Source organism: Hipposideros armiger, unplaced genomic scaffold, assembly GCF_001890085.2.
Source record: "Hipposideros armiger isolate ML-2016 unplaced genomic scaffold, ASM189008v1 scaffold_522, whole genome shotgun sequence".
In the NCBI taxonomy this organism is placed as follows: Eukaryota; Metazoa; Chordata; class Mammalia; order Chiroptera; family Hipposideridae; genus Hipposideros; species Hipposideros armiger.
Genome location: NW_017731872.1, coordinates 1,308,247 through 1,333,200, shown reverse-complemented (window position 1 = coordinate 1,333,200; position 24,954 = coordinate 1,308,247). Strand labels below are relative to the sequence as shown.

At 36.5% G+C, this 24,954-nt stretch overlaps 1 protein-coding gene across 1 annotated transcript in view; it reads right to left on the bottom strand.

Annotated features, from left to right (window-relative positions):
• Window positions 1-9,000: 9,000 nt before the first annotated feature.
• The window catches only part of RNMT (RNA guanine-7 methyltransferase), a 32,028-nt gene continuing 16,074 nt past the window's right edge, over window positions 9,001-24,954 (bottom strand). The window contains exons 7-10 of the mRNA XM_019668259.1: window positions 22,614-22,731; window positions 18,939-19,040; window positions 17,248-17,281; window positions 9,001-14,069 (exon numbers count right to left, since the gene is read on the bottom strand). Coding sequence (XP_019523804.1) covers window positions 14,032-14,069; window positions 17,248-17,281; window positions 18,939-19,040; window positions 22,614-22,731 — 292 coding nt within the window. The 3' untranslated portion in view covers window positions 9,001-14,031. The remainder of the gene's footprint in view (window positions 14,070-17,247; window positions 17,282-18,938; window positions 19,041-22,613; window positions 22,732-24,954) is intronic.

Genomic DNA, 24,954 nt, shown 5'->3' with positions numbered 1-24,954 from the left:
TTTTTAATGATTGTTTCAATTTCCTTGCTGTTGATCAGTCTATTTAGGTTTTCCAGTTCTTTGTGATTCAGCCTAGGAAGGTTATATAATTCTAAGAACTTGTCCTTTTCTTGTAGGTTATTGAATTTGAAGGCATGTAGTCCTTCATAGTATTCTTGTATTACCATTGTATTTCTGTGGTATCTGTAATAACTTCTATTTCATTTCTGATTTTGTTTAGTTGAGTATTTTCTCTATTTTCCTTAGTGAGTCTAAGCAAGGGTTTGTCAATTTAATTAATCTTTTCAAAGAAGCAGATCTTTGTTGCATTAATTTTTTCTATTGTCTATTTGTTCTCTATTTCATTTAATTCTGCTCTAATTTTTATCATTTTCTTCCTTCTGCTTTAGGCTTCATTTGTTCTTCTTTTTCTAGTTAAGATGTAATGGTAGGTTATTTATTTGGGCTTTTTCTTGTTTCTTGGGATATGCCTGTAATGATATAAATTCCCTTCTATTACCACTTTTGCTGCATCCCAGAAGTTTTGATATGTCATATTATTATTCTCATTTGTCTTTATGTATCTTTTTATTTTTTTTTAGCTGAGCCATCCTGCTACCTATTGGCAGCTCAGCGGCTGCTCAGCTTGGGCTGGACTCGAACCGCTGTTGCTCAGAGCTCAAACTCTTGAGCGAGCTCTTAACCAACTGAGCCACTCGGCCGGCCCTTCTATGTATCTTTTGATCTCTCCTTTTATTTCTTCTTTGTCCCAATCATTCTTTAGTAGCATATTGTTTAATCTGCACATATTTGTGGTTTTTCTTTTTGCAGTTGATTTCCAATTTCAAAACATTATGGTGGCAGAATATGCCTGGTATGATTTCAGTCTTCTTAAATTTGATGAGGCTACTTTTGTGTCCCAACATATGGTCTATTCCTTGAGAATGCTCCATGTGCACTAGAAAAGAATATATAATCTGGTGTTCTGGGAAGAAAGGCTCTGTAAATTTTGATTATGTCAATTAGGTCTAATGTGTTGTTTAGGGCTGATATTACATTACTGATTTTCTGTTTGGATGATCTATCCATAGCTGTCAATGAGGTACTTAGGTACCCTACTATAATTGTGTTTTTGTCAGTTTCTCCCTTTAGTTCTTAGTAGTTGTTTATATATTTTGGTGTTTCCTGATTGGGTGCATATATATTGATGTGTTACGTTTTCTTTATCACTATAAAATGCCCACCTTTGTCTCGTTACCTTCTTTTATCTTGAAATCTATTTTCTCAAACATAGATTGGCTACACTCACTCTCTGGATGCTGTTTGCTTGCAGTATCATTTTGAACCTTTTCACTTTGAGTCTATATTTGTTCTTGTGGCTGACGTATATCTCCTGAAGGCAGCATATGGTTAGGTTTTGTTTTGATCCAATCTGCTATTCTGTTACTTTTTACTGGTGAGTTCAGTCCTTTTTCATTTAGGTAGATTATCGAAGTATGACGATTTCCTATGGCCATTTCATTTTTTGTTTTCTGGCAGTTCAGTGTCTCTATTGCTTCTTTTATCTTGTTTCTATTATTTTAGTTTGGTGGTAGTCTATGATTTTCCCCTCTGTTTCCTCTGCTTTTATGTTATATGCCTCAGTTCTGGATTTGTGTGTGTGTGTGTGGTTACCATTTGGTTTATGCAAAAGGAAGTTTCATATATACAGTACTCCTTTTTCTTCTCAATGCCTCTTATCTTTCTCCTTCCCATTTGCAAATTCAGATCTTTCCTCCCTCTCCTTTTATGGTTTTGTTGTCATAAAATGTCCCTATTTATGCTGTGAGTTCATTTCTGAATTGCAGTAGCTGGCTAGTCTTCATTTATGTTAAAAAATGTTTTTTCCTCCTTCAAACTTTGTTATATTTAAGTGTTTAATACCCTGAGTAAGGGTTGAAATTTCCTGCTTCTGTCTGTCATCTTACTCATAGTTTTGTACCCTTTTGTATTTTTGTTTCAGGCATAATAAACCCCTTCCATATTTCCTGAAATGCAGGTGGTGGTAAATTCCCTCAGCGTCTGCATGTCTGGAAAGGTCTTTAATTCTTCATATAAAAGGATAACTTAGCTGGATATATTATTCTTGACTGGTAATTTTTCTCTTTCAATAGTTTCAATATTTGATTTCACTATGAACTTGTAGGGTTTCTCCTTAAAAATCGGATAATAATCTAATGGATTTCCTTTATAGGTTACTGTCTTCTTTGCCCTGGTTGCCTTGAGAATTCTTTCTTTGTCATGAATTTTGACACTTTCAATATAATGTGCCTTTTTGGATTGAGATAATTAGGTGTTCTTGGATTCTTGGGTTGCTTCTTGGATTTGAGGATCCAGCTCTTTCCACAGGTTTTGGAAGTCCTTGTTGATTATTTGTTTGAATAGCTTCTCTGTTCACGTCTCCCTCTTTTCTCCTTCTGAGATATCCATTATTCATTTTTTGGATTATTATTTTTTTATTAGTTTCAGATGTACAAAGCAACATGATAGTTATACACTTACACCCCACACAAAGTGATAATCCCCCAAATCTTTTACCCCTCTGACATTGTATATAGATGTTAAAATACCATTGACTATATTCCCTATGCTGTACTTTACATCAGGTGACTATATATGTATATACACACGAGGTTGGACAATTAAGTAGGTGAACTCATCCTAGAAAAGGTGCTACATATCTCACTGCTGATTATCACTATGGTCACCTTCAGAGTACTCCCCTTGGGAAGCTATGCACTGGTGCGAGCACCTAGTCCATGCTTCAAAGCAATTTTGGAACTCTTTTTTTGGAATAGCCATCAGAGCTGATGTTGTATTATCCTTGATGTCCTGAATGTCATCAAAATGTCTTCCTTTCAATATTTCCTTTATCTTCTGGTAAAGAAAGAAGTCACTGGGGACCAGACCAGGTGAGTAGGGAGGGTGTTCCTTTACAGTTATTTATTTACTAACTAAAAACTCCCTCACAGATAGTGCCTTGTGACCTGGTGCCTTGTTGTGATGCAAGAGCCATGAATTGTTGGGAAAAACTTCATGTCGTCTAATTTTTTCATGCAGCCGTTTCAGCACCTCCAAATAATAAACTTGGTTAGTTGTTTGTCTAGTTGGTACAAATTCATAATGAATAATCCCTCTGATATCAAAAAAGGTTAGCAACATCATTGCAACAAGTTCACGAACTTGTCATACTGTGTGTGTGTATTTGTACATATTTAATTATAGTTGACATTCAATATTATTATTCTTCAGCTTCAGGTGTATAATGCAGTGGTCAGGCATCTACACAGTCTATGAAGTGACCCCCCCCCCAATAAGTCCAGTACCCATCTGGCACCCTACACAATCTTCACAACATTATTGATTATATTACCCATACTGTATCCCCATGACTATATTGTGACTACTAATTTGTACTTTCTAATCCCTTCACTTTCTCCCTCATCTCCAGCTCCCTCCCATCTAGCAACCATCAGTTTTTTTTCCTATATCTCTGAGTCTATTTCTGTTTCGTTTGCTCATTTATTCTGTCTTTTAGATTTCACATATAAGTGAGATCATATGATATTTGTCTTTCTCAATCTGGCTTATTTCACTTAGCATAACATCCCCATGTCCTTCCATGTTGTTGCAAATGGTAAGATTTCATTCTTTTTTAATGGCTAAGTAATAATTGTATAAATGTAGCACAGTTTCTTTATCCAATCTTCTATCGATGGGCATTTCAGTTGTTTCCATATCTCGACTATTGTGAATAGTGCTGCAATAAACATAGGGGTGCATATATGTTTTTGAATTAGTGTTTTGGATTTCTGTGGATAGATAGCCAGGAGTGGAATTGCTGGGTTATAAGGTAGTTCCATTTTCAATTTTTTGAGGAACCTTCATACCGTTTTCTATAGTGGCTGCACCAATCAGCAATCCCACCAGTAGTACACGAGGGTTCCCTTTTCTCCACATCCTCGCTAACACTTTTTTGTTGATTTATTGATGACAGTCATTCTGACAGGAATGAGGCAGTATCTCATTGTGGTTTTTATTTGCATTTTTCTGATTAGTGATGTTGAGCATTTTTTCATATGTCTGTTGGCCATCTCTATATCCCCTTTAGAGAAATGTCTCTTCGTGTTCTCTGCCCATTTTTAAAATTGGGTTGTTTGGGGTTTGTTTGTTTCTTTTTGGTGTTGAATTGTATGAGTTTTATAAATTGTAGATATTAACCCTTTATCAGATATATCACTGGCAAATATCTTTTTCCATTCAGTAGAATATTTTTTTGTTTGTTTTATTGATGGGTTCCTTTGCTGTGAAAAAACTTTTTAGTTTGATTTAATCCCACATGCTTATTTTTTCTTTTGTTTCACTTGCCCCAGGGCAAGTAAATATCAGTAAAAATATTACTAAAGTAATGTCTGCGAGTTTACTTCTTATATTTTCCTCCAGAAGTTTTATGGTTTTGGGTCTTATATTTATGTCTTTAATCCATTTTGAGTTTATGCTTATATATGTTGTAAGAAGGTGGTCCAGTTTCATTTTTTTTGCATGTATCTGTCCAATTTTCTCAGTATCACTTATTAAACAGTCTGTCTTTATGCCAATGTAAATTCTTGCTTCCATTGTTATAGATTAATGACCATATAGGCATGGATTTATTTCTGGGCTCTCTTTTCTGTTTCATTGTTCTGTGTGTCTGTTTTTATGCCAATGCCATGCTGTTTTGATTACTACAGCCTTGTAGTACGATTTGATGTCAGGTAGCGTAATACCTTTCACTTTGTGGCTATTCAGGGTCTTTTATGATTCCATATAAATTTTATGATGTCTTAGTTCTGTGAAAAATCTCATTGGTAATTTGATAAGGATTGTGTTTAATCTATATATTCCCTTAAGTAGTACATTTTCACTATATTAATTCTTCCTATCCATGAGCATTGTATATTTCCATTTATTTGTAACTTCTTTAATTTCTCTCTTCAATGTCTTATAATTTTCTGAGTACAGATCTTTTACTTCCTTGGTTAATTTATTCTTAAGTATTTTATTGTTTTTGAAGCAATTGTGAATGAGATTGCTTTCTTAATTTTCCTGACAGTTTATTGGTGTATACAAATGCAACCAATTTGTAAATATTAATTTTGTATCCTGCTACTTTACTAAATTTATCAATTCTAATAGTTTTTTGGTGGAATCTTTGGGGTTCTTTATGTACAGTACCATGTCATCTTCCAATAATGACAATTTTACTTATTCCTTTCCAATTTGGATGCCTTTTCTTTTTCTTGTCTGATTGCTGTGGCTAGAACTTCCAGAACTATGTTGAAAAAATATGTTGAAAGTGGGCATGCTTGTCTTGTTCCTGATCTCAAGGGGAATGCTTTTAGCTTTTCCCCTTGAGTATGATGTTAGCTGTGGGTTTGTCATGTATGGCCTTCATTATGTTGAGATAAGATCCCTCTATTCCCACTTTGCTAAGAGTTTTAATCATAAATGGATGCCGAATTTTGTCAAATGCTTTTTCTGCATCTACTGATAAAACCATATGATTTTTATTTTATTAATGTGGTGTATCACATTAATTGATTTGCAGATAATAAACCAACCTTGCATATCAGGAATAAATTCCACTTGATTGTGGTCCCATTATTCTTATATTGTTCTTTTGATGGAGTCATATAGTACTCATAAAGATGTTTCTTTTTTCTTTTTTTTATTCTCAAGGCTCTCTTCTTCCATCTGCGTCATTTTAGGTTTCTATTTTTGATATCACTAATTCTTTCCTCCCTCTGGTTAGCTCTATTTCCTAAGCTTGCTCATTCATCCTTCATCTCTTTTATTAAGTTCTTAAGCTCCAGAATTTCTATTTGGTTCTTTCTTAAAGTTTCAATCTCTTTGGTAGTCATTTTGTTCATTGATTTCATTTCTGAACTCATTAAACTGCCCGAGTTTTCTTGGTTCTCATTTTTTCAGAACTGCAACCTTGTATTCTCTGTCATTTAAATCACGTATTTCCATGTGTTTATTTTCTGGAGATTTTTCGTTTTCTTTCTGAGCTGCCTTGTTACCTTGGTTATTTGATGGATTATTTCTCTGTGTAGGCATTTATGGAAATGAAATCTTATTTTTTAAAAGAGTGACACTTCTCTATTTAGGTTAAGACGAGGTCTTTCTTTTGTTTTTCAGTAGATGGCACTGAAGCAGAAGTTTTTAAATTTTCTCTTGTACTGCTCTGGCTTCTCATAACTCTTGTGGGGCAGTGGAAAATGCCCTGTATTCCCTGGGGAGGTGGGTGTCTTTGTGACCAAGCCTTGGTCTCAGGGCACCACCCCCATGGGGGAATATAGTGGGTGGAGGTTCTGAGCCCGTAAAATCCCTGCGCTGCCCTCTGCAACCAGATGCTGCCACTAGTGCTGCACTATGCAAATGTGTCCCAGGTGCCCCAGCTGGGGTCAGCTGCCATGTACGGGGATGGGGTGTGCCGAGAAAGGCCAGCTCCTGCATTTGTGGCTTTGTTTTCTTACCAGTAATAGCAACTGCCAGACCTCGGCTGCCTCACCTCTGTATCTCCACCTGTCAGGGGTATTAGCTTCAATATGTATTTGCTGCTCAGGGAGAAATGCTTCTGCCTCTCTAGTTCTCAGTATTGCAGATAGTGTGGTCTATAACCCAACGCCTGCTATAGCTTCCTCTGGGGCCTTCACTGATAGCTATGGGAGGGTGAGAGAAGGCGGCCAGGCTCCGCGGCTTTGTTTACTGCCTGACAATGGCAGCCACCAAACCACAGCTGCTGCATCTCTGCCATCACCGGATTCAGCTGCAGTATGTGCTGACTGCTCAGGCAGAAATGCTCCCTCTATCTCTGTTCCTCAGAGCTGCAGAGAGTGCACATTGCAACCTGATTTCCCCCCTCTCCTAAGACTCACAGTGAATTCTGGGCTGTGTCTGTGGCATCCGTCTCTGCTCTTCTCCCTTCCCTCCTCACCTGTTCACCCTGATTTTCCCACCTTCAGTTGTTTCAATGCAAGGATCTCTCAGATTGTGTGTTGAGCAGGGAATCCTTTGTTGAATTATAGCTATTCAACTTGTAAGTTCTCACGCGATCAAGCTTCTAACATCACTCCTCAATTTCTTAACTGTTCATTCTCTATTTCTTCGAGTCAATTTCAGCATTTTGGGTCCTTTCACCTTTGCAAGCCATTTCATCTAACTTGTTGACATAAAATTTATATTCCTCCCCTATAATCCCTTTAAATTTTATAAATTTTATAGTGGATTCCTCTCTTCACTTCATTTTGGTAATTTTTACCCCATAGTCTAGCTAACAGTGTGTCAATTTTGTTGATCTTTCCAAAGAATTTTTTTTTAAAGATTTTATTAGGGAACTGGGGGAGGGGAAGAGCGCTAGGGAATTGGGGGAAGGGGAACAGAAAAGTTGCTGTCCTTTTGTTCTTCAGTCTAGTTGTGGAGGACGTAGCTTCACTGGCCCATATTGGTATTATCATTGCACTCTTCCCGGGTGAGGCAGATCGGTTGCGGGCCTCTGGACGGCAGCTCACACCAGCTGCCAGCCGCTCACGCTGGCTGCTGGCCACTCATGGTAGCTCATGGCAGCCCACTGCAGCAGGGGCTGCAGCCTACACCATTGCCGGCAACTCACGGCATACCAGCTCCAGGTTGAGCTGTTGTTCACCATCTTAGCTGTAGAGGGCAGTGTCACTGGCCCTCATGTGGGATCCGAACCGGGGCCCTGCTGCTCAGAGCTGGCATTCCAAGCCAGCTCTTAACCAATGCGCTACTCGGCTGGCCCTGAAAGAACTAATTTTTTAAAAATTCAGATTTTTGTCGTTTGTCTTCTAGCTAATTGATTTCAACTTTAATCCTTATTTCCTTTCTTCTTCTTGCTTTGGGTTTTTTTCTCCCTTCCCACCCCTCCACTCAGTTACTTAAGTGGAATCTTAGGTTACTGATTTGAGATTTTTTTTCCCTTTCCCAATATAAGTGTTTGTAGTTATAAATTTCCCATCTAAGCACTGATTTAGCTTCATCCCATGAATCCTGATGTATTTTTATTTTTATTCAGCTCAAAATATTTTGATTTTTTCTTGTTTCTTCTTTGACCTATGGGTTAAATTTTTTTTGGTTCAATTTCAAAATGTTTGTGGATTCCCCAAATGTCCTCCTGCCATTGATTTGTAATTTATTTCTATTGTGGTAGGAAAAATACTTTGTATGATTTTAATTTTCTTGGTTTTATTGTTCTATGGTCTATCCTGGAGCATATTTCATGTATGCCTAAAAAGAATGTATATTTTGCAGTTGTTGGATGAAGTGTTTTATAGATGGCATTCAACTTAAGTTGGTTGATAGGGTTGTTCAAGGTTTTTATATCCTTGCTGATCAAGGTTATCTTTTAAAACCATAAAATAGATGATCTCATTCACATAATCCTCTTGTGGCTTTCCACTGACTCTAGAATAATGTCCAGATTTCTTCCCACTGCTGCCTATCTATGCATTCATGATTACCATTCTTCACTTTGCTCACTTGACTCAATAAGCTAAAGCTACCCTTGTGTCCTGTTATTGATATCAAAATCCATTATACAACATAATTAAGATAGTGTGGTACTGGTGCCAGAATTAACAAGTTGACCAGTGGAACAGAATCGAGTCCAGAATTAAGCCCACATATACATGATCACTTTATACATGACAAAGGTGAAAAACTGTGGTATAGTGAAGAAAGGGTGGTTTTTCTCAATAAATAGTGCTGGATGGCTGGAAATTCATACAGGAAAACTTCTACCTTAAGTCCTATCTCACACTATAAACAAAAACCAGTTCAGTAGGATTTCAGATTTAAAAGTGAAAGGTAAAACAAAAAAGATTTTAGATGAGAACAGAACATCTTCATTATCTTGGAGTAGACAAACAGTTCTTAAACAAAATATGCCAACTATGAAGGACATTGGTAAATTGTACTATATTAAAATTAAGCTTTTTTTTAATCACATGCATTCTCACAAAACAATACATTCAAAAGAACTTATACCCCAAATAAATATATTTTTAAAAACCAAGAAGTCAATACAAAAGACAGTCCACCCAGTAGAAAAATGGATAAGAAGTTGAACAGATATTTCACAAGACACTCACAAGCCAGTAAGTATACATGAAAAGTGCTCAATCTTGTTAATAATCAGTGAAATGAAACTAAAGCCACACTTAGATACTGTTATATGACTGTCAGAATAAAATGGAAAAGACACCACCAAGTGTTGATGAAAATGTGGGACAACTGGAACTTAGGAAAACTGGGAGTATTCAGTAATGCTGAACATAATGTATGTACTGCAACACTGTAATTCCATTCCTAGGCAGAAATGCACACCTACATGCACAAAATCCATGTACTAGAATATTTGAAGCAGTACTATTAATAATTGTTCCCAAACTTGGAATGAACCAAACATCCATCAGATAAATAATATGTGGTTTATTCATGCAGTGGAATGCCATACAGCCATGAAAACATACCTGAACAAATACATGCAACAAAAATCTCACAAACCAAATGTTGAGCAAATAAGCCAGATAGAAAAGAATACATACTGCTTGATTCTATTCTTATGTCCAAAACCAGACAAAACTTATCTATGCTCTTAGAAATCAGGATAGTGGTTACCCTTGGGGAGGTAGTAACTGGGAGCATGAGGGGGTTTCTGGGGTGCTGGTAATCTTGTTTTGGGTGCTGATGGTATGCATGAGTTCTACTTATGAAAAATCACCTACTTGTTTATGTTACACCTAAATAAAAAGTTAAAACAAAATGATTTGCCTCTGCCTGTATTATCAGCTGACTGAAGAAATGATTTCTTCTCTTGGCCTCTCCCCTTGGTTACATTTTCACACTTGCACTCACAACTCCTAACTGTCACTTCCAAACGGTGAGGGTGGGAAGAGCACCCCCTTGCTCTTTAACATACAGACTAAGCTAGGTTTTCTACAGGTCTGGTTACTAAAGGAAGTCTGCCAGAACATGAAATCAAGTCTATTTCTGACTTCCTATCTGTTGATTATTCACTTTTCCCCTTCCTTCCCCTAGTGCCCTAATGTCCTCTGCTCTTTTTGCCCCAAAGCTCTTAGGAGTAAATGCTCCTCTTAGGGAACATTTAAATAAGTATCAAAGTTTTGAACCAAAAGGATGGAGTTCCAATAGTTAGTATTTCAAGTTGCAGATAGTGGATGGGTGTGGAGTCATCTGAGCCTTTCTAACACCTCTGGAAGAATATAACATGTAATTAAGTGCAGGCCTGACTTGGGGCATATGGGATGTTCAAATCTTGGCTCGACCTTGGGCAAGTTTGTATCCTCTCTGTGCCTGGGTTTCCTCATCATTAAAACAGGGTTATCCTTATCCCTACCTCATACAGTTGTTGTAAGAATCAAAATGAGTAACATATATAAAAGTTAGAAAAGTGACTAGCTTAATAGACGTTAGCTATCAATTTGGCTTTATCCAAGGTATGCTGTCCCCAAGGAAGCAGGACCTGAGAGTTCAGAGAGCAGAGGGCTTTGGGTTGACCATAAGTCTCCCCAGGCAAACTGAGACTACTCCTAGGTGTCCTATACTTGCTCAGTATTGCAGTGAGGAGCAGGCACACATGCTTCATGGCTTAAATGGGACCAAAGGAGAAACTGAGAAGAACAAAAGGTGGATTTGGCTGGCCCCTGGCCCATATAAATCTGCAATAAGTCAATCCCTAAATAAGTAAGTGTAGCACCTACTTCATTGATTGCCTACATAGAATCAGGAATGTTGCTGTCAGAGGGCAAAAAATGAAGAAACTTATCAGATGTGTAGTATTTGATGTAACAGCAACAAGGAAGGTGGTGACAACATACACCTATGCTTTCTAGTTGACCAAAGGGCCAGTAACCACCACAGGCATTTTGATACAACTTGGATTCGGCCTCTATTTTGCATATTTTGCAGACCCAGAGACCTTGGCAGTGACTGGCTCATGATACATACAAAGCCTGAGGTAGACAACAAAAGTCAACTTATCAACAGTGAAAAATAATGGTCATTAACAAGAATATTCATACTGATATTTTCTCCCAGTAGGCAGACCTACACAAGAAGCCAAATCTTCATTAGAAGGATACTTGAAGACATATAACAATAACATAATGGCAATAAGCTAATAAAGGCTGAAAAATAAATTCCCAAAAGAGCTAAAGGGACCAGAGATCTGGACATCTAATAGCTGACAAGGTTTTTTCTGCATTTCCACTGATGATCAACACTGCACCCTCACTCAAAGCCTGTCTGACTTTGTACACTTCTACTCTGATGCTCTATTAATGTTATTAATACAAATTTAAACAGCAATCATATTTCCTTAATTTTCAAGTTTGAGGAGGGGTAAACTAGGAAACTCTGTACTGATAATTACACAGATTAGTTAATAGAAGTGTCTAATCAATGCCTTCCTTCCCTGAAGGCAAATTTCTTTGGGGAGTCACACTACAACCAGAGGCTTGGTGGGCATTCACAGAGCAGAGTTCCTACCTGCAGGCTTCCAGCTGTTGCAGGTTAGGACCTCCCCTTTGAATGCAGCTGGAAATGGCCAGGTTCTCTCCTGAACACTGGTTACACAGTGCCTTTCCTTTAGTATATTCTAGGCCCAAAGAATTAAATTTGAGCATTCTTAGTTATGTCACAATCCAGTCATATTCCCAGATCAATCTTCCCAATTTTAGGTTGTGTCCTTCCCAGAAATGGCTGACTTGATTTTCATTTCTACTTTCATCCTTGGAGGACAAGCTGAAGGTCAGGTCTGGGAGTGCTCTGCAGTCCCTCCCATGAACCACTTACATCACTAACCTGACAGTGAAAAGCCACGCTCTGCCCTCTTCTAACAGTTACCCCAAGTCTTGAATGGAAAATTACCAAATATTTAGACTGAGGGTGCACGTGTTGGGAAGTCCTACCAGCGTTTGCCTTGGTGATGGTTGGTCGGGGCCACTTTTCCCTTTTCCCTAAGATGAGTCTGCCCAGACAATTGCAGCAAGGAGATGCTGGAGAGTGAGGGAAGGGCAGAAAAGGCAACAAGGCCAACAAAGCTCACAGGAAAGGGCAAATACTGGAAATCCACATCCTCAGTGTGGCTCTGTGCCTCTCCTGCCCATACAAGAGTTTGCTTAGAGCCCAGAGCCCTGTTCCATCCACTTGAGCTCTTTTGCTTCTCTCTGCTTTGTATTACCAAAAATTACTCCATACTTTGGGGGATTTCTTTTCTCCCCCAAATTAACCTATGGAGTGGAAAGTGCAGGAGGTGGCTAAAAATGCTTTATTACTTGCTTAGAATTAAGACCATTAAATGAGAACAGTGATAGGAAATAATAAAGAAGCTTTTCATGCTCTACTGAACTATCACAATCCTTTTTCTGCACTTTCCCCAGAGCTAAAATGAACATGTCTGTGTAACACTAAGAGCTCACCACCTCCACCGTCCCAGCACCATCACAAAACCTTAGCCTGCTAGCAGCAGCCACCAGTCAGAAGTACTATAACTTATTTTCCCAAATGACTGTGGCAAACTACCACCAAGGCAAAAAGACTTAATTTTTGTAAATTGGTAACAGTTTGGTGATCAAGATTGCAGAAGAAACAGAAATTAGGTAAGTCATGTTCTCTTGATAAAAGATTTGCTATTCCAACATCATGAACAACATATATGAACAAATTAAGAGACTACACTTTTTAAACAAGTACTCTGGATAATTATAGAAAGTAATGTCTTTTTCAACATGCTTTAAAGAAATGATTTTTAAAAGAATATGCACTAATTGCTCTGCTTTGCTCTTTAAGCTTTTCACTACATCTAAAAATTGGCAAGTTTTCTAAACAGTGATGTTAAAGTAAGGACAACAGTAGCTGTCAGTCTTGGAAAAGTAGTCCAGCAAGAAGCTAGGGTTGATGATTATAAGGGTTTTGAAACGGCAAATACAAATTCTGAATGGTGATGAGATTCTGGATCCTACTGTGCCAAGTATGACGTTGTAATAGAGGAACAGATACTGCTTCTTTCTGGGGTAACGGGTCTATAGCATGTAGCACCATAACCTAAATCTAACATGGGGAGAATTAATCTGAAGTCTATCAGCTTTTTTTTTACAGCCCTATTGCAATTTCATATCTAAATCTGAGGAAAGTGTACAACAGGTTTACATGGGAGAGGTTTTCATTATATCTTGAGAAAAAACAACTACAGCATTTTGGTTCAATGAAAAAAGATAAATAAATTACATTCCTGATATCTTGAAACATTAATTGCTATGATAGGAAATTCTTCAGAGAAAGCCCCCCAAAGCCAAAGCAATTCTATGTTGGCATCTGAAATGTTTTATCAGTTCCAGAATTGCAACATATTAGCAAATAAAGTAGTTATTATTTATAATGAAATGTAATAAGTGGCTAAAATTCTAGTTAAGTAATTTTTATGACAATCTAAAATTTAGTTTTAAATATAACTTTAGTAATACATATTGAACACTTACATTCAACTGCACAGAACGCAATGTTTAATCTTAAAAAACAATTAATAACAAAACTACAGAATAAGAGCACACACCTGCAAACCAGTACGATGCTCCCTCATCAGTTCTGCAACTGTAATAAATTTAATACTGTAAACAAACATTGAATGAATCAGAGCTCTGTGGAAAGAGTTTAGCGGCTTTACAAGTCAATTTTTATGAGCTAAGAGAGTAGAGGCAAATGGAATTTTTAGAACATTACTTAAAAATAGATTTTTAAAGACAAAGGTCCCAACTCATTCTTATATACACACATAAAAGTTTATCTGTCACAGACAGCAAATATTGAATTTATACACTGGAGTTTCCGGCACTATCATGTACATTTAGAATAATTGAACAGAAAGTTGTCAAATCTATCTAAGGTGGATCATTCAAAGCTGCATAACGTGGAACACAGCTGTCCTGGTGCTCACTGCTGCTTCTCAAATGCAAAAACCAAGTAAATACCTAAAAAGAAAATAAATAAAAGTTAAGAGTTTGGTTTTTCATATCCTCAAACAAAATCTCTGTCCTATTTGCAATGTGGTGAAAATTCTTAAGGCTTCAAGCAGCTTTTGAAAAGGAAAAATCCTATTATTATTATTGTAAGAGTTCTTCAATTATTTTGAGTCATTTAGACAGATGTGGGATTACATATGATGTTTATTTAAAAACAAATGTCCAACTTACAGTAATTCTCAGTGACATCATAGCCCTTGAGAAAACCAATTCAACAGCTCTAAAAATCTCTGAAGACAGTTTGAGATAAGAAAATTTGAAGGTATAAAAGCAAGGAATATCAAAACTAAAAAAATCTTATGACTTAATTCTTTTTACCTGGAGCAAGATAAATAGGTAGAAGTTTTCTATTCAGAAAAAAATAAAAAAAATTATAAGGAACATATATAATGTGCATACTAAAATTCCAACTACTGAATTGCTGCGTTGTAGGGCCTGGTAAAGAAAGTGAGCCAAAAGCGACATGATAACCGATGCTTAGAGATTTTAATCTGGCCCCAACAGTGATACTGCATGAACCCAGCCCTAAGAGTACTCTCCCCTAAATAAGGTTTCTTGCTTTGACATGTGTTCCCTCAAAGACATCTAAATGCATCTATGGTTTTCCATTCTGGATCACACTTAAGTTCAAACCTCTATCTTTTAATAAATACCTATAGATTTTATGGTAACAAAATACCTGAAAAGATGACAAATCCTCAAAACATTACAAGGATGTTCAGGGTGTGTACTAGGACATTCATTCAACCAGTGAGCCAAGATGACAGGCCACGTAACTTGGGAGTCCTCGCTCCTTGAGTTAACTTTTGAACTGCGAACAGATGAAGGACACCAGACCACAAAACAGCCTCCTGATCCTTCAGCTTTTTGCCCTTCCAACCCAACCTGTACAGGAGTACCATCATACCAGTCTTTCCAAAACATTACTTTGGTCATGCTATTCTCTGCTTCTTATCTACTAGTCGCTGCCTCCCCCCACCCCCCCTTAAGGAGAAATGAAACATGGCTAGCAATATAGTAGACAGGTAGACAGGTGGACAGAAAACAGGCAGGGTGATCATCAACACTATAGATTCTTCTAGAGGATAAGAAAGTAAAGCAGTCTAAAGCATTCACAAGTATGTTACGAGATTTAGAACAGACCAGCATTATTTATCTTGCCCTGCATTCTAAGGTCACAGTGCAGCCCTGCCAAACCACCCCAACACACCTACATCTACTGCAAACGACCGGGCAGTCCTATCCTGCCCTCACTGAGGGTCATTTGAAACCACTAAGATGCAATGTCTGATTTAAGAGAAGCAATTACTACTTTACCTTTCTAACTCAAATATTCAAAAAGTCACTCTTGAACCATTTCTCAAAGCAAATCAGCAACAATTCTCTCCTTTCCTTTCACATGAAAACATTTAGAGGAAGCAGCAGGCTGTTGTAACAAGAGCTTAATGATTAGACCAGTAGGAGTTCAAAATAAAACTTCCTACATTTATTAGACTGTGACACCAGGCAAAATACTCTCCAGCCCACAAAGCCTTCTAGTTTAGAATAGTGGACCTTATCAAAGCTGACTGGTCCCGGGCGCTAGATTCTGGCTGCAATTTGGCCATTGTTTCTTTTGTATTGCTTTTCACATCTCTAACCCATCTCTTCCTGAACTGTTTAGGGCCATCTAATTCATTTATATGTTATCACTAAAGTCCACAATTAATATAAAAATACAGCTCTAAGCTACAGCCATCACACCATCTCGGCCTTTGACCAAAGTTGTTTTCCCTCACACCATACTCTGGGAATGGTAGCATATCTAAGATAGCTGTTCCATCTCCAGTGTGAGGAAAGTAAGGAAATGTATAGTTTCATGCATATGTCTCAGTTTATCAAAGATTATGCCTCTAATACATCCTCCAACTCCATTTCTACTAAGGGTACCAATATTCACAGACAAATAAGCTCAAAATGTTGGCCCCATTTATATTTTTTCCTTTTTCTCTCCAACAAGTCCTAAGAAATTTTTGTTTCATGTGGGCTTCCTTGAGGCCATGGTTATGAGTATGGACCACCTGGGTTAGCTTTGTGACCTTAGCCAAGTTATTTAACTGCTTTTTCACCTGTGAAAAGATTAATAAATAGTTGACTTGTAAAGTTGTGAGAATTAAATGAGCTACAACATATGAAAAGCTTAAAACAGTGTGCCCGGGCACATGTTAAACACTCAATAATGTCAATTATTATTTCTCAGGTTTTGTGAGTTTTCATTAACCTCTTCTTCACCTATTTTTCCCATTACAGTAACTTTGGCACTTAAAATTGTTTGCCTAACTAGTGCATTTACTTGTGTCTGTTTCTTCCATTAGATCTGGAAGGCAGAGCTTATAACTTGTTTACTTTTTTATCCCCCTAAGCCCTTTCATAGAACTTGAGGTAGGTCAACACTCAGTGTTCACCAAATGGATTGTCTCTGATTACTACTTGTGCCTTCAACATAATCAGCAAGTATTTAAATAAACAGTGGGAACTATTTTTTAAGTCCTTGGGGCAACCACATAAGGGTATTATCATCATCTTAAAAGTGAGGCTCTGTGAGCTGACTTCAACATCCATTAGCTGAAGAACCACAGGACTTTACAGATTTGCCAGGCCTCTACTTCTCTTCCAAAGGTAAGTACCTCACTTTAGAATGTCTGCATATAAGGCCTGTCCTCACCCCTATAAAATATCCTGCTCACTGCTCCTTCACTAAATGTTCTAGTACTTATTATGATTTCCCTGTCAACACCAGTGTGGCCAGAATCGAATAAAATACATGGAAGTGTTCCACAAGCCAAAATTTCCAATACAAATCTGAGGTAAAGACATCAACTACAGATAGTTATGTAGTAACAAGTAGACAATGAAAATGTTTAAGAATGCTTGTGAAAGTCTGTTAAGCAATATCCTGCATATATTTTCTCTTGGCATTAAACAGCTGTGCAAGAAAGGGGGAACTAGACATAAGGATTTTGTGTGAACATAAAAATGCACACACAACCTAATATGTCAGAAAATTGTAAAGTTTTCAGGTTTTAAATGATCACTTTGAAAACAATCTTTGAAAATGCCAATAAATCTATACTGATGATATACTCACTTGTAGCTTCCCATTCTGATTTACTTAAGGTTCCCTAAAATTACACCAAAAAAGAGAAAATTTTAGATTGAATACAGAGGTACAATTGACACTTGAACAACACAGGTTGGAACTGCATGGGTCCACTTATACAGGCATTTTTTTCAATAAATACTGTAAATGTATTCTCCTTGTGATTTTAATAACATTCCCTTTCTTTTAGCTTACTTTACACAACATATATAATATGCAAAGTATGTGTAATCAACTGTTTATATTATCGGTAAGACTTCCAGTCAACAGTAGGCTATTAGTAATTAAATTGGGGGGAATCAAAAGTTGTACTTGGATATTCAACCGTGCAAGGGGTCAGCGCACCTAACCCTCATGTTGTTCAAAGATCCACACACACACACACACGTATGTATATGTTCAATAATGGACAGAAGTGCCCAAACAACCCTATCTTTGCTATAAATGTACATACAATTTACTGTAAATATTATCGGATTCTGAACGTGTAAAATAAATCAGATTAACCTTTAACATCATCTTCTCAACACTTATGCCCTCCTGCCAAATTCTCTAAATCACTCATTCCCAACTGAAGGGTGAATTTGCATAAGAGGGTATTCATGTGTGTGTAACTAGTAAAAGCATCTATCTTGTATATTTAACTTGGAAAATGAAAAAATAAAAATTCCTATCTCAAATCATCAAATAGCCTTGCAGGAGGGAATAAGATTTTTGTATTTTACAAAGGAATCACAAAATAAAATACATATCATGCAAAGGAAATAAAATATATTTAAAAGTTATCAAAATATTAAAAAACATTTTGATACAGTAATATATGTGCTACTTTGCACATGCACTGACTTACAAGATATAGTGGTAATTGTAGTAAATGATATAATTTTGAAGAAGCATTAATGTAAACAATATTTTAAGATGTCAGTAGAAATGTGTTCTGCAAATATCTGTAATTTCTATTAATGACAAAGTCACAGCTACAGATCATAACACTGTGTACTGTTGCATTCATAATTTAAAAAAATGTCAACTTCCACATAGGAGTCAGTGAAAATGAAAATGTAATTTTTCCCTATCTAAGTTCACGAGCCATTGAATTTTATCTATGGGATACCATGAATTAGTAGTAGCTAGATTAAGATATAACGATATGGCAAGGAAACTCTCAAACTAAGTCTATAACTTTCTCAAGTACATTTTATTCTATAGTCTATGGCAGGGGTCGGCAAACTGCGACTCACAAGCCACATGTGGCTCTTCGGGTATGTTCAGTCTCAAAAGTTTGCTGACCCCTGGAAGAGCCAATCCTGTCCCTCACAACAATTTAAAATTATTCGAGAGCCATAAATATATTTTTACATAATCATGATTATGTGAATAATATCCTTTAAACATTTTATAAATGAAACTATGATAGTTTTACTTTCATTTTCAATTTTACTTCAAGCCTGTGGCTCGCGAGCCACAGTTTGCTGACCCCTGGCGGCTCTTGTTTCAAAAGTTTGCTGACCCCTGGTCTGTGGTTATAAAAAATCATCATAACTTAGGGAAAACACACTCACATGTATCTGATTTATAACTTAGTGAACCCAAGTTCTGTAAACCAGTGAAGTAATTTCCTAAGTTTCCATATATGTTTTTCATTTTTTTATAAAATATGTTTAAAAATGAAAACTTACCAAAGGTAACCTGACTTGACTGTTCTTCATGTACTTTGCTGCATGTTCATAGTCATCCACCTTCTCAGAGGAAAGTTTGGAATTCTCACCTGCAGGATATGGCTAGGGAAGCAAGATAGTACACTGAAATTTATAATTCAGAATTAAACACAGTAAATTGTTGAAATAAAATAATTAACACAATAATCCCTAAGTAATACAAACTACACATACTTTTGAAATACGGAAAAAAATGGATGGAGGGAATCCAAACCTTTTAACAATGGAGCTGCTATGGTCAACTTTGATCAGAATCATAGAATACTTACAGTTGGACTAACTGTATCATTTAATCACCATCAAGGACCACTGAGCAGCAAACACTTTCATCTCCCTGACTCCATCAAAGGCTTTTTCTGTTACAACACAAAGCTGAAGGAAGGTATTATGAAAAGAGCTAAATATTAATTTGAGCACTATAGTGATTTAATAGCCATGGAAGGCACGAACAGTAATTAGAAACAATACAAATTTAAAACTTGAGTCAACAGCAAACACTGTGAGTTAAAAAAGATAAGGAAAATAATCCAGCCTCCAAAACATAGTCAATCTCCGTATTTCCATAAGAATCTGATAAAGGGCCACCAAAAAAAAAAAAAAAAGGCTGTTTTTAAGGGTATGCTGGCAAAATGTTTATTCAAATTACCTCAAATACTATTTTTAATCCATTTTAACTAACTTCTCTTTATATGATAAAGAATAGCGCTTTGTAAATACATGTAAAAACATAAATTGCATAGACTATTTAATATAACAACCATCTACTCTACAAAAGTAATGTATTCTTTAAAATTACTTTGTCTTCTTACAACAAAGCAGCTAGTAAGGAACAATTTTAGAACTAGATCTCCCTGACAAATTTTTAAGAAAATGATCCAGAAATGTCTTTTTCCTTTTTCTTTATAAATATCGTACAGTTAAGGCCAGGCATTAGAATCCATTTGTTTGCTGTTTAAAAAGTATTTGACTTTTTGGACTTCTATATTGTTACCATTAGCAACTATACTCTTTATTGCATCTAAACACAAGGGATGTAAGAAACACCACTTGTGATCACTAAGCTCTTTTGAACCTTCAATCCCATATCTTGTGTTTCATTGCACCACAAAGCTTCAAACTTTAATTTGAATGACTGCCAAACTATTCTGTTGTAATTTTTTTCTTCAACTAATCAGTGTAATAAGACTCCTCCATGTGATTATTTGCCTGTCACTGGACATCTAGTTTCTCTCCCTTATTGATAATTTTAAAAGACAAAATAACATATGACTATAAAGCTGCAAAATGACTGTTTTTTCTAAACTTGCTGAAATGTATATATCCTATTGTCTCCTCTCAAAGCAGTTACCTTTCCAGAACTGTTTCCAGGTGAGAAAAAAGAAAACATGTGTCAGGACTTTATAAATACAGTTCCTTGGCTTGCATCTTTTCATTCTTCCTTCCATGTGCTACACTGCTCCAGGAGAGCAGAGCAAAGTTTTACTGGTTCTACTGCTGAAACTCTGGGCCAGCTAAAAGCTGATGGCTTTAGGAAAAGACCTTTTATAGCAAACATCAGAGAACAGATCAGTTTAAAATCTGACCTGGATTAAAGCAATAGCATCCTGGCTGTTCTTTCTGCTTCTGGTCTTAACATCCCTCCAAACCATCTTTCATACTCTTGTTCGGTCATATCCTCTCCCACTCAAAGTCCTTTACAGGTGTGCAGACGTGACTTGGTGAAGAAGTAGAAAAAAACCAAAGGACTTTTTTCAAACTACAAACTATTACTGCTCATGAATGTCCCCAGATAGCCACAGTGACAGGTCATAGCCTCAAGGGCTAATGGGGAAGATGGAAGACTAGAGAATACTGTGCTAAGAACTACTGAGTAATTAGTATTTCTTCAAACATTCTCTGCTCTCATGCTTCTCCGACTTTATTCTTAGTCTACTTTCTTCACAAAAAGCCCTTTTATATACTCACTGCACTTTAATCATTTCTTCATTAAGGCAATTCATTGTATTAAATTATTTGCTTATATGTTTATCTCCTCAATATGAATGAGATTCTTGAAGAAAGTGGACACTGTTACCCCTATATCCCACTGTCTACATATATTTTGTCTTTTTTACATTATTTTCTTTTTTATTTATCAAATTTATTAGGGTGACATTGGTTAGTAAAATTATATAGGTTTCATCTGTACATTTCTATAACACAGCATCTATATACTGCATTGTATATACCACCCAGTCAGTTCTCCTTCCGTCACCATATATTTGACCCCCTTTTCCCTCTTCTATACATATATTTTTAAATAAATTACACAAATCAATTCACTACCCACACATGAAGAGAAAATATAAACAACTGATCATTGTACATGTAATGCACCATCAAGTAAGGATAATATACTAAAGGCATGTATGTATGTGTGTGGCGATTTATACATTTCTTTCTAGTTTTCTCTTCTCCCTCAAAACAAAAACAAGCCTCCCTTAATATAAAGCAAATACAAACATTCCTAATTCTAAAGTATAAGAAACATAACCAATGAAGAATATAACATTTTAGTGATTACTGGTTTTAAAAGACCATTTAGGTTTTAAAGAGGACCCTCCTGTTCAAAAACGGGGAGGAAGGGGAATGCAACTACAACAGGAGACTTATGTTGGAATACCATCTATAAAAACTGAAGAAAACCTGAACGTTAATACCACATGAACTTAAACAAGTTACTTATCATTTCTAAGCCTCAGACTGCCCATTCAACAATAAGAAAAGCAGCTGCTTTGCCTTCTTCATGGGGTAATTATGAGAATAAATGAGTATGCTTAAAATACTTTTAAGAAGTTCAATGACTACTTGATTAATATGATTCTGCTGATCAATAACAAAAATACTATTTTAGATCTATCCAATTAAACACTGATAAAAAAACATAAGAAAAACTAATTAATTAATGGCTGTACACTGTGTTTAAAGCTTGTACAGATTACCTTTTCTACTGCATTAGGGAAAGCAGAGAGGAGTCCAGGAGTTAAACAGGTCTCAGGACCAATATAGTCTAAAAGATTGAAATCCTGCCACACAGTCACCAAAGAACAAAAGTATACATGGTATGAACTTGTCTTGGACCCTGGTCAGGAAAGTTTTAAATTACTGATGCAACCAAAGGACGTTACTGTAAAGAAGTGGTTCTCAACTGGGGGTGATTTTGCACCCCAGGGGACATTTGGCAATGTCTAGAGACATTTTTGGCTATCACATCTGGGGGCAGGGGTGCTACTGGCATCTAGTGGGTAGAAGCCAGGATGCTGTTGGACATCCTACAGTGCACCAGAACCACCCCCATAATAAAAAATTATCCAGTCCAAAATGCCAATAGTCCTGAGTTTGAGAAATCCTATTTTAAAGCAGTACTATCTAGAAAATAGAATTTGATGACAGCATCACTCATTCATTGAAGTATTTACTAAGCATCAACCCTAGAAAGTTTCTGTTCCATCCTAGGTGCTGAAGAACCTGGAATAGTTACAAATAATATGTGTAATTTATATCAATATTGTGTCTACATGGCCTTAAAACTCAGAAGCAGCAAAATAAGTTTATCATGACCTGAAATTTTTACACCTTTTCTAAATAAACACTTACCTCCAGGGCCTGCATTCGTTTTAACAGCATTTTATTTTCATAGTTCTTAATCTTCTCTTCATAGAATTCCAGAAATGTTTTTTTGTAGACTAGTTTCATATTGTATTTCTTCACCATTCTGTTCAAAAAAGATTTAATGAAAAGGCTACCAAAATGTTTGTAATTCAATAGCTTACTTTCACAACAGCGACATCTTCTGGGCTTAACTAAAAAAGCTACCATCTCCTCTATATAGTCACAATGAAATGATGCAAAATGAATGATAAGCAACATACCACTAACCATGCCCGTAAGAAAATATGCCTTTTAGATCTCAATGGGTCACAGGTAGCTCTTCATTAATTTAACAAATGAGTCAGGAAGTAAAATGAAAGGCTGTGAGATGGGAATGAAGAGCTACCAGGAACACTTTTCTATTGATTCCATTTTAACTTCATCTCTCACACCGGCATTGAAAACAGCTGCCAACTTCCTTAAAATATTCTTCCTCCCTTGGGTTCTATACAAAGATACACTACTAATTTTTAACCTACATCTTGGGCTGCTTCTTTATAGTTTGTTTCAGTTTTCTTTCACCCAACTTCCAAATTTTAAGGTTCTGAAGAGTCTGGCCCAGAGCCTTACTCATTTTCACTCCGGGTTTTACAAAGCATGCCAAAAGCTATCTGTTCTCAGCTTTCTCTTCTGTCCCACTCATTTATTCTATTGCTTACGAGGAATCTCCACCAGCATGTGGCATAGGCATTCTTTAAGTTCCCATATCGAAGGCCAAACCCCACCAGATTTGTTCCTCTGCCAATCTTTGCCTTTGCAGTAAATTGCTCTAATAATTCATGCCAGAAATCCTGGGAGTTCTCCATGCCTTCTCCCTCTCTCCTTTGCCCGCTGTATTCAACACGCCACTACATTCTCTTCATTAAACTAAAAATGTACTTCAGTAGCTTTCCTTCAGCATCTTGAACTAGTCAAGCTCTTTCCCACTTAAGGGTTTTCAGACATATTGTCACTTGTGCCTGGAAGATTCTTCCTTCCAGTCTTTAACTGGCCAACTCCTGTTCATCCTTTAGATCTTGACTTAAACATCACTTCTTCACAGATCGCTTCCTTAAATCCTCAATTACACTGGGTCTCCCTGTTATACTCCATGTTTGTTTTTTTTTCCACTGCATTTGCCCCAAGTTTATACCTATATATCTGTAGACAACATGAAAGAGCCTGGGATTGATTTCAGGCAGCAGGTAAAGAAGAAAAGGAAAAAGGGGGAAAACACTCTAAAGGATACATAGGAGGGCTTGTGAGGTGACAAGGTGAGGGGAAACATTTGAGGGCCTTTGGGATTTGTATCTAAGAGGCATATGTAAGACAGGATTCCCTGTCATTTGAATTAGCCCTCCTTGGAAACACACCGTGAGTAAAGATAAAAAAAAGTCTCTTCTATTCCGGGCAATTCCTTTTTATCATAAATCTCCAAAATAAGCCTTTAGTAACAAAACCAAGTTTTAAAACTAAGAAATAATTGCAATTACAAAGAACAAAACTCAATCTGACCAATTTGAATAGGTTTGCCATATAAAAGCTAATATTATATTTTTGTTCAGTTTCTTAATGAAATGGCAAAAGGGCACCTGAAAAAACCCTATGCATTTTTGGATTCTGTCTCACCAAATGAAGACCTGTTTTGATAAATAGCTTTTTAAAAATTCAGATGTTAAAGTGACTGTGACTTTATACGTCTATCATCATTAAACAATTTAAGTAGAAAAGATTGCTAGTGCTTAGCTTTTTAAAAAAAGTTGAACTAAAATCACCAACTTTGTTAATCAAAAACACCAAACTAACATATTAAACATATGAAACATGGTAAAAATGTTTAGTTTTTTCTTTTATAAAGTTGAAGAGCAGCACATTTCCCAAAAGTTTACTAATTTTAAGAATAAAAGTGATTTAAATTTAATTTTAGTTTATATTTATAAATTGTGCACAGTATTTTCCTGTTTAGTCACATTCTACTTAACTTTCTTATTATATAAATTTTTATGTACTGTAGAACTCCTAAAAATCCTATTCCCATAATTTTACAAGCTGACTAAGACACAATTCAAATAATCACCACCTAAAAGTAAGCAGGCTTTTTTCCTCAGTTAAAAAAAATACTTTTGGCTGAATTCCTGGGATGGGAGAGAGAGTGGAGATTAAGTTCAAACAATCATGCCTGTCTAATGAAACTCCATGTTAAAACCTTGGACACATGAGGTTCTGAGAGCTTCCTGATGGAGCGGTTGCTCATTCATAGCAGCCTTAAGTGTCACCGTTCCTCTCAACATAGCCCCAGCATTTCCCA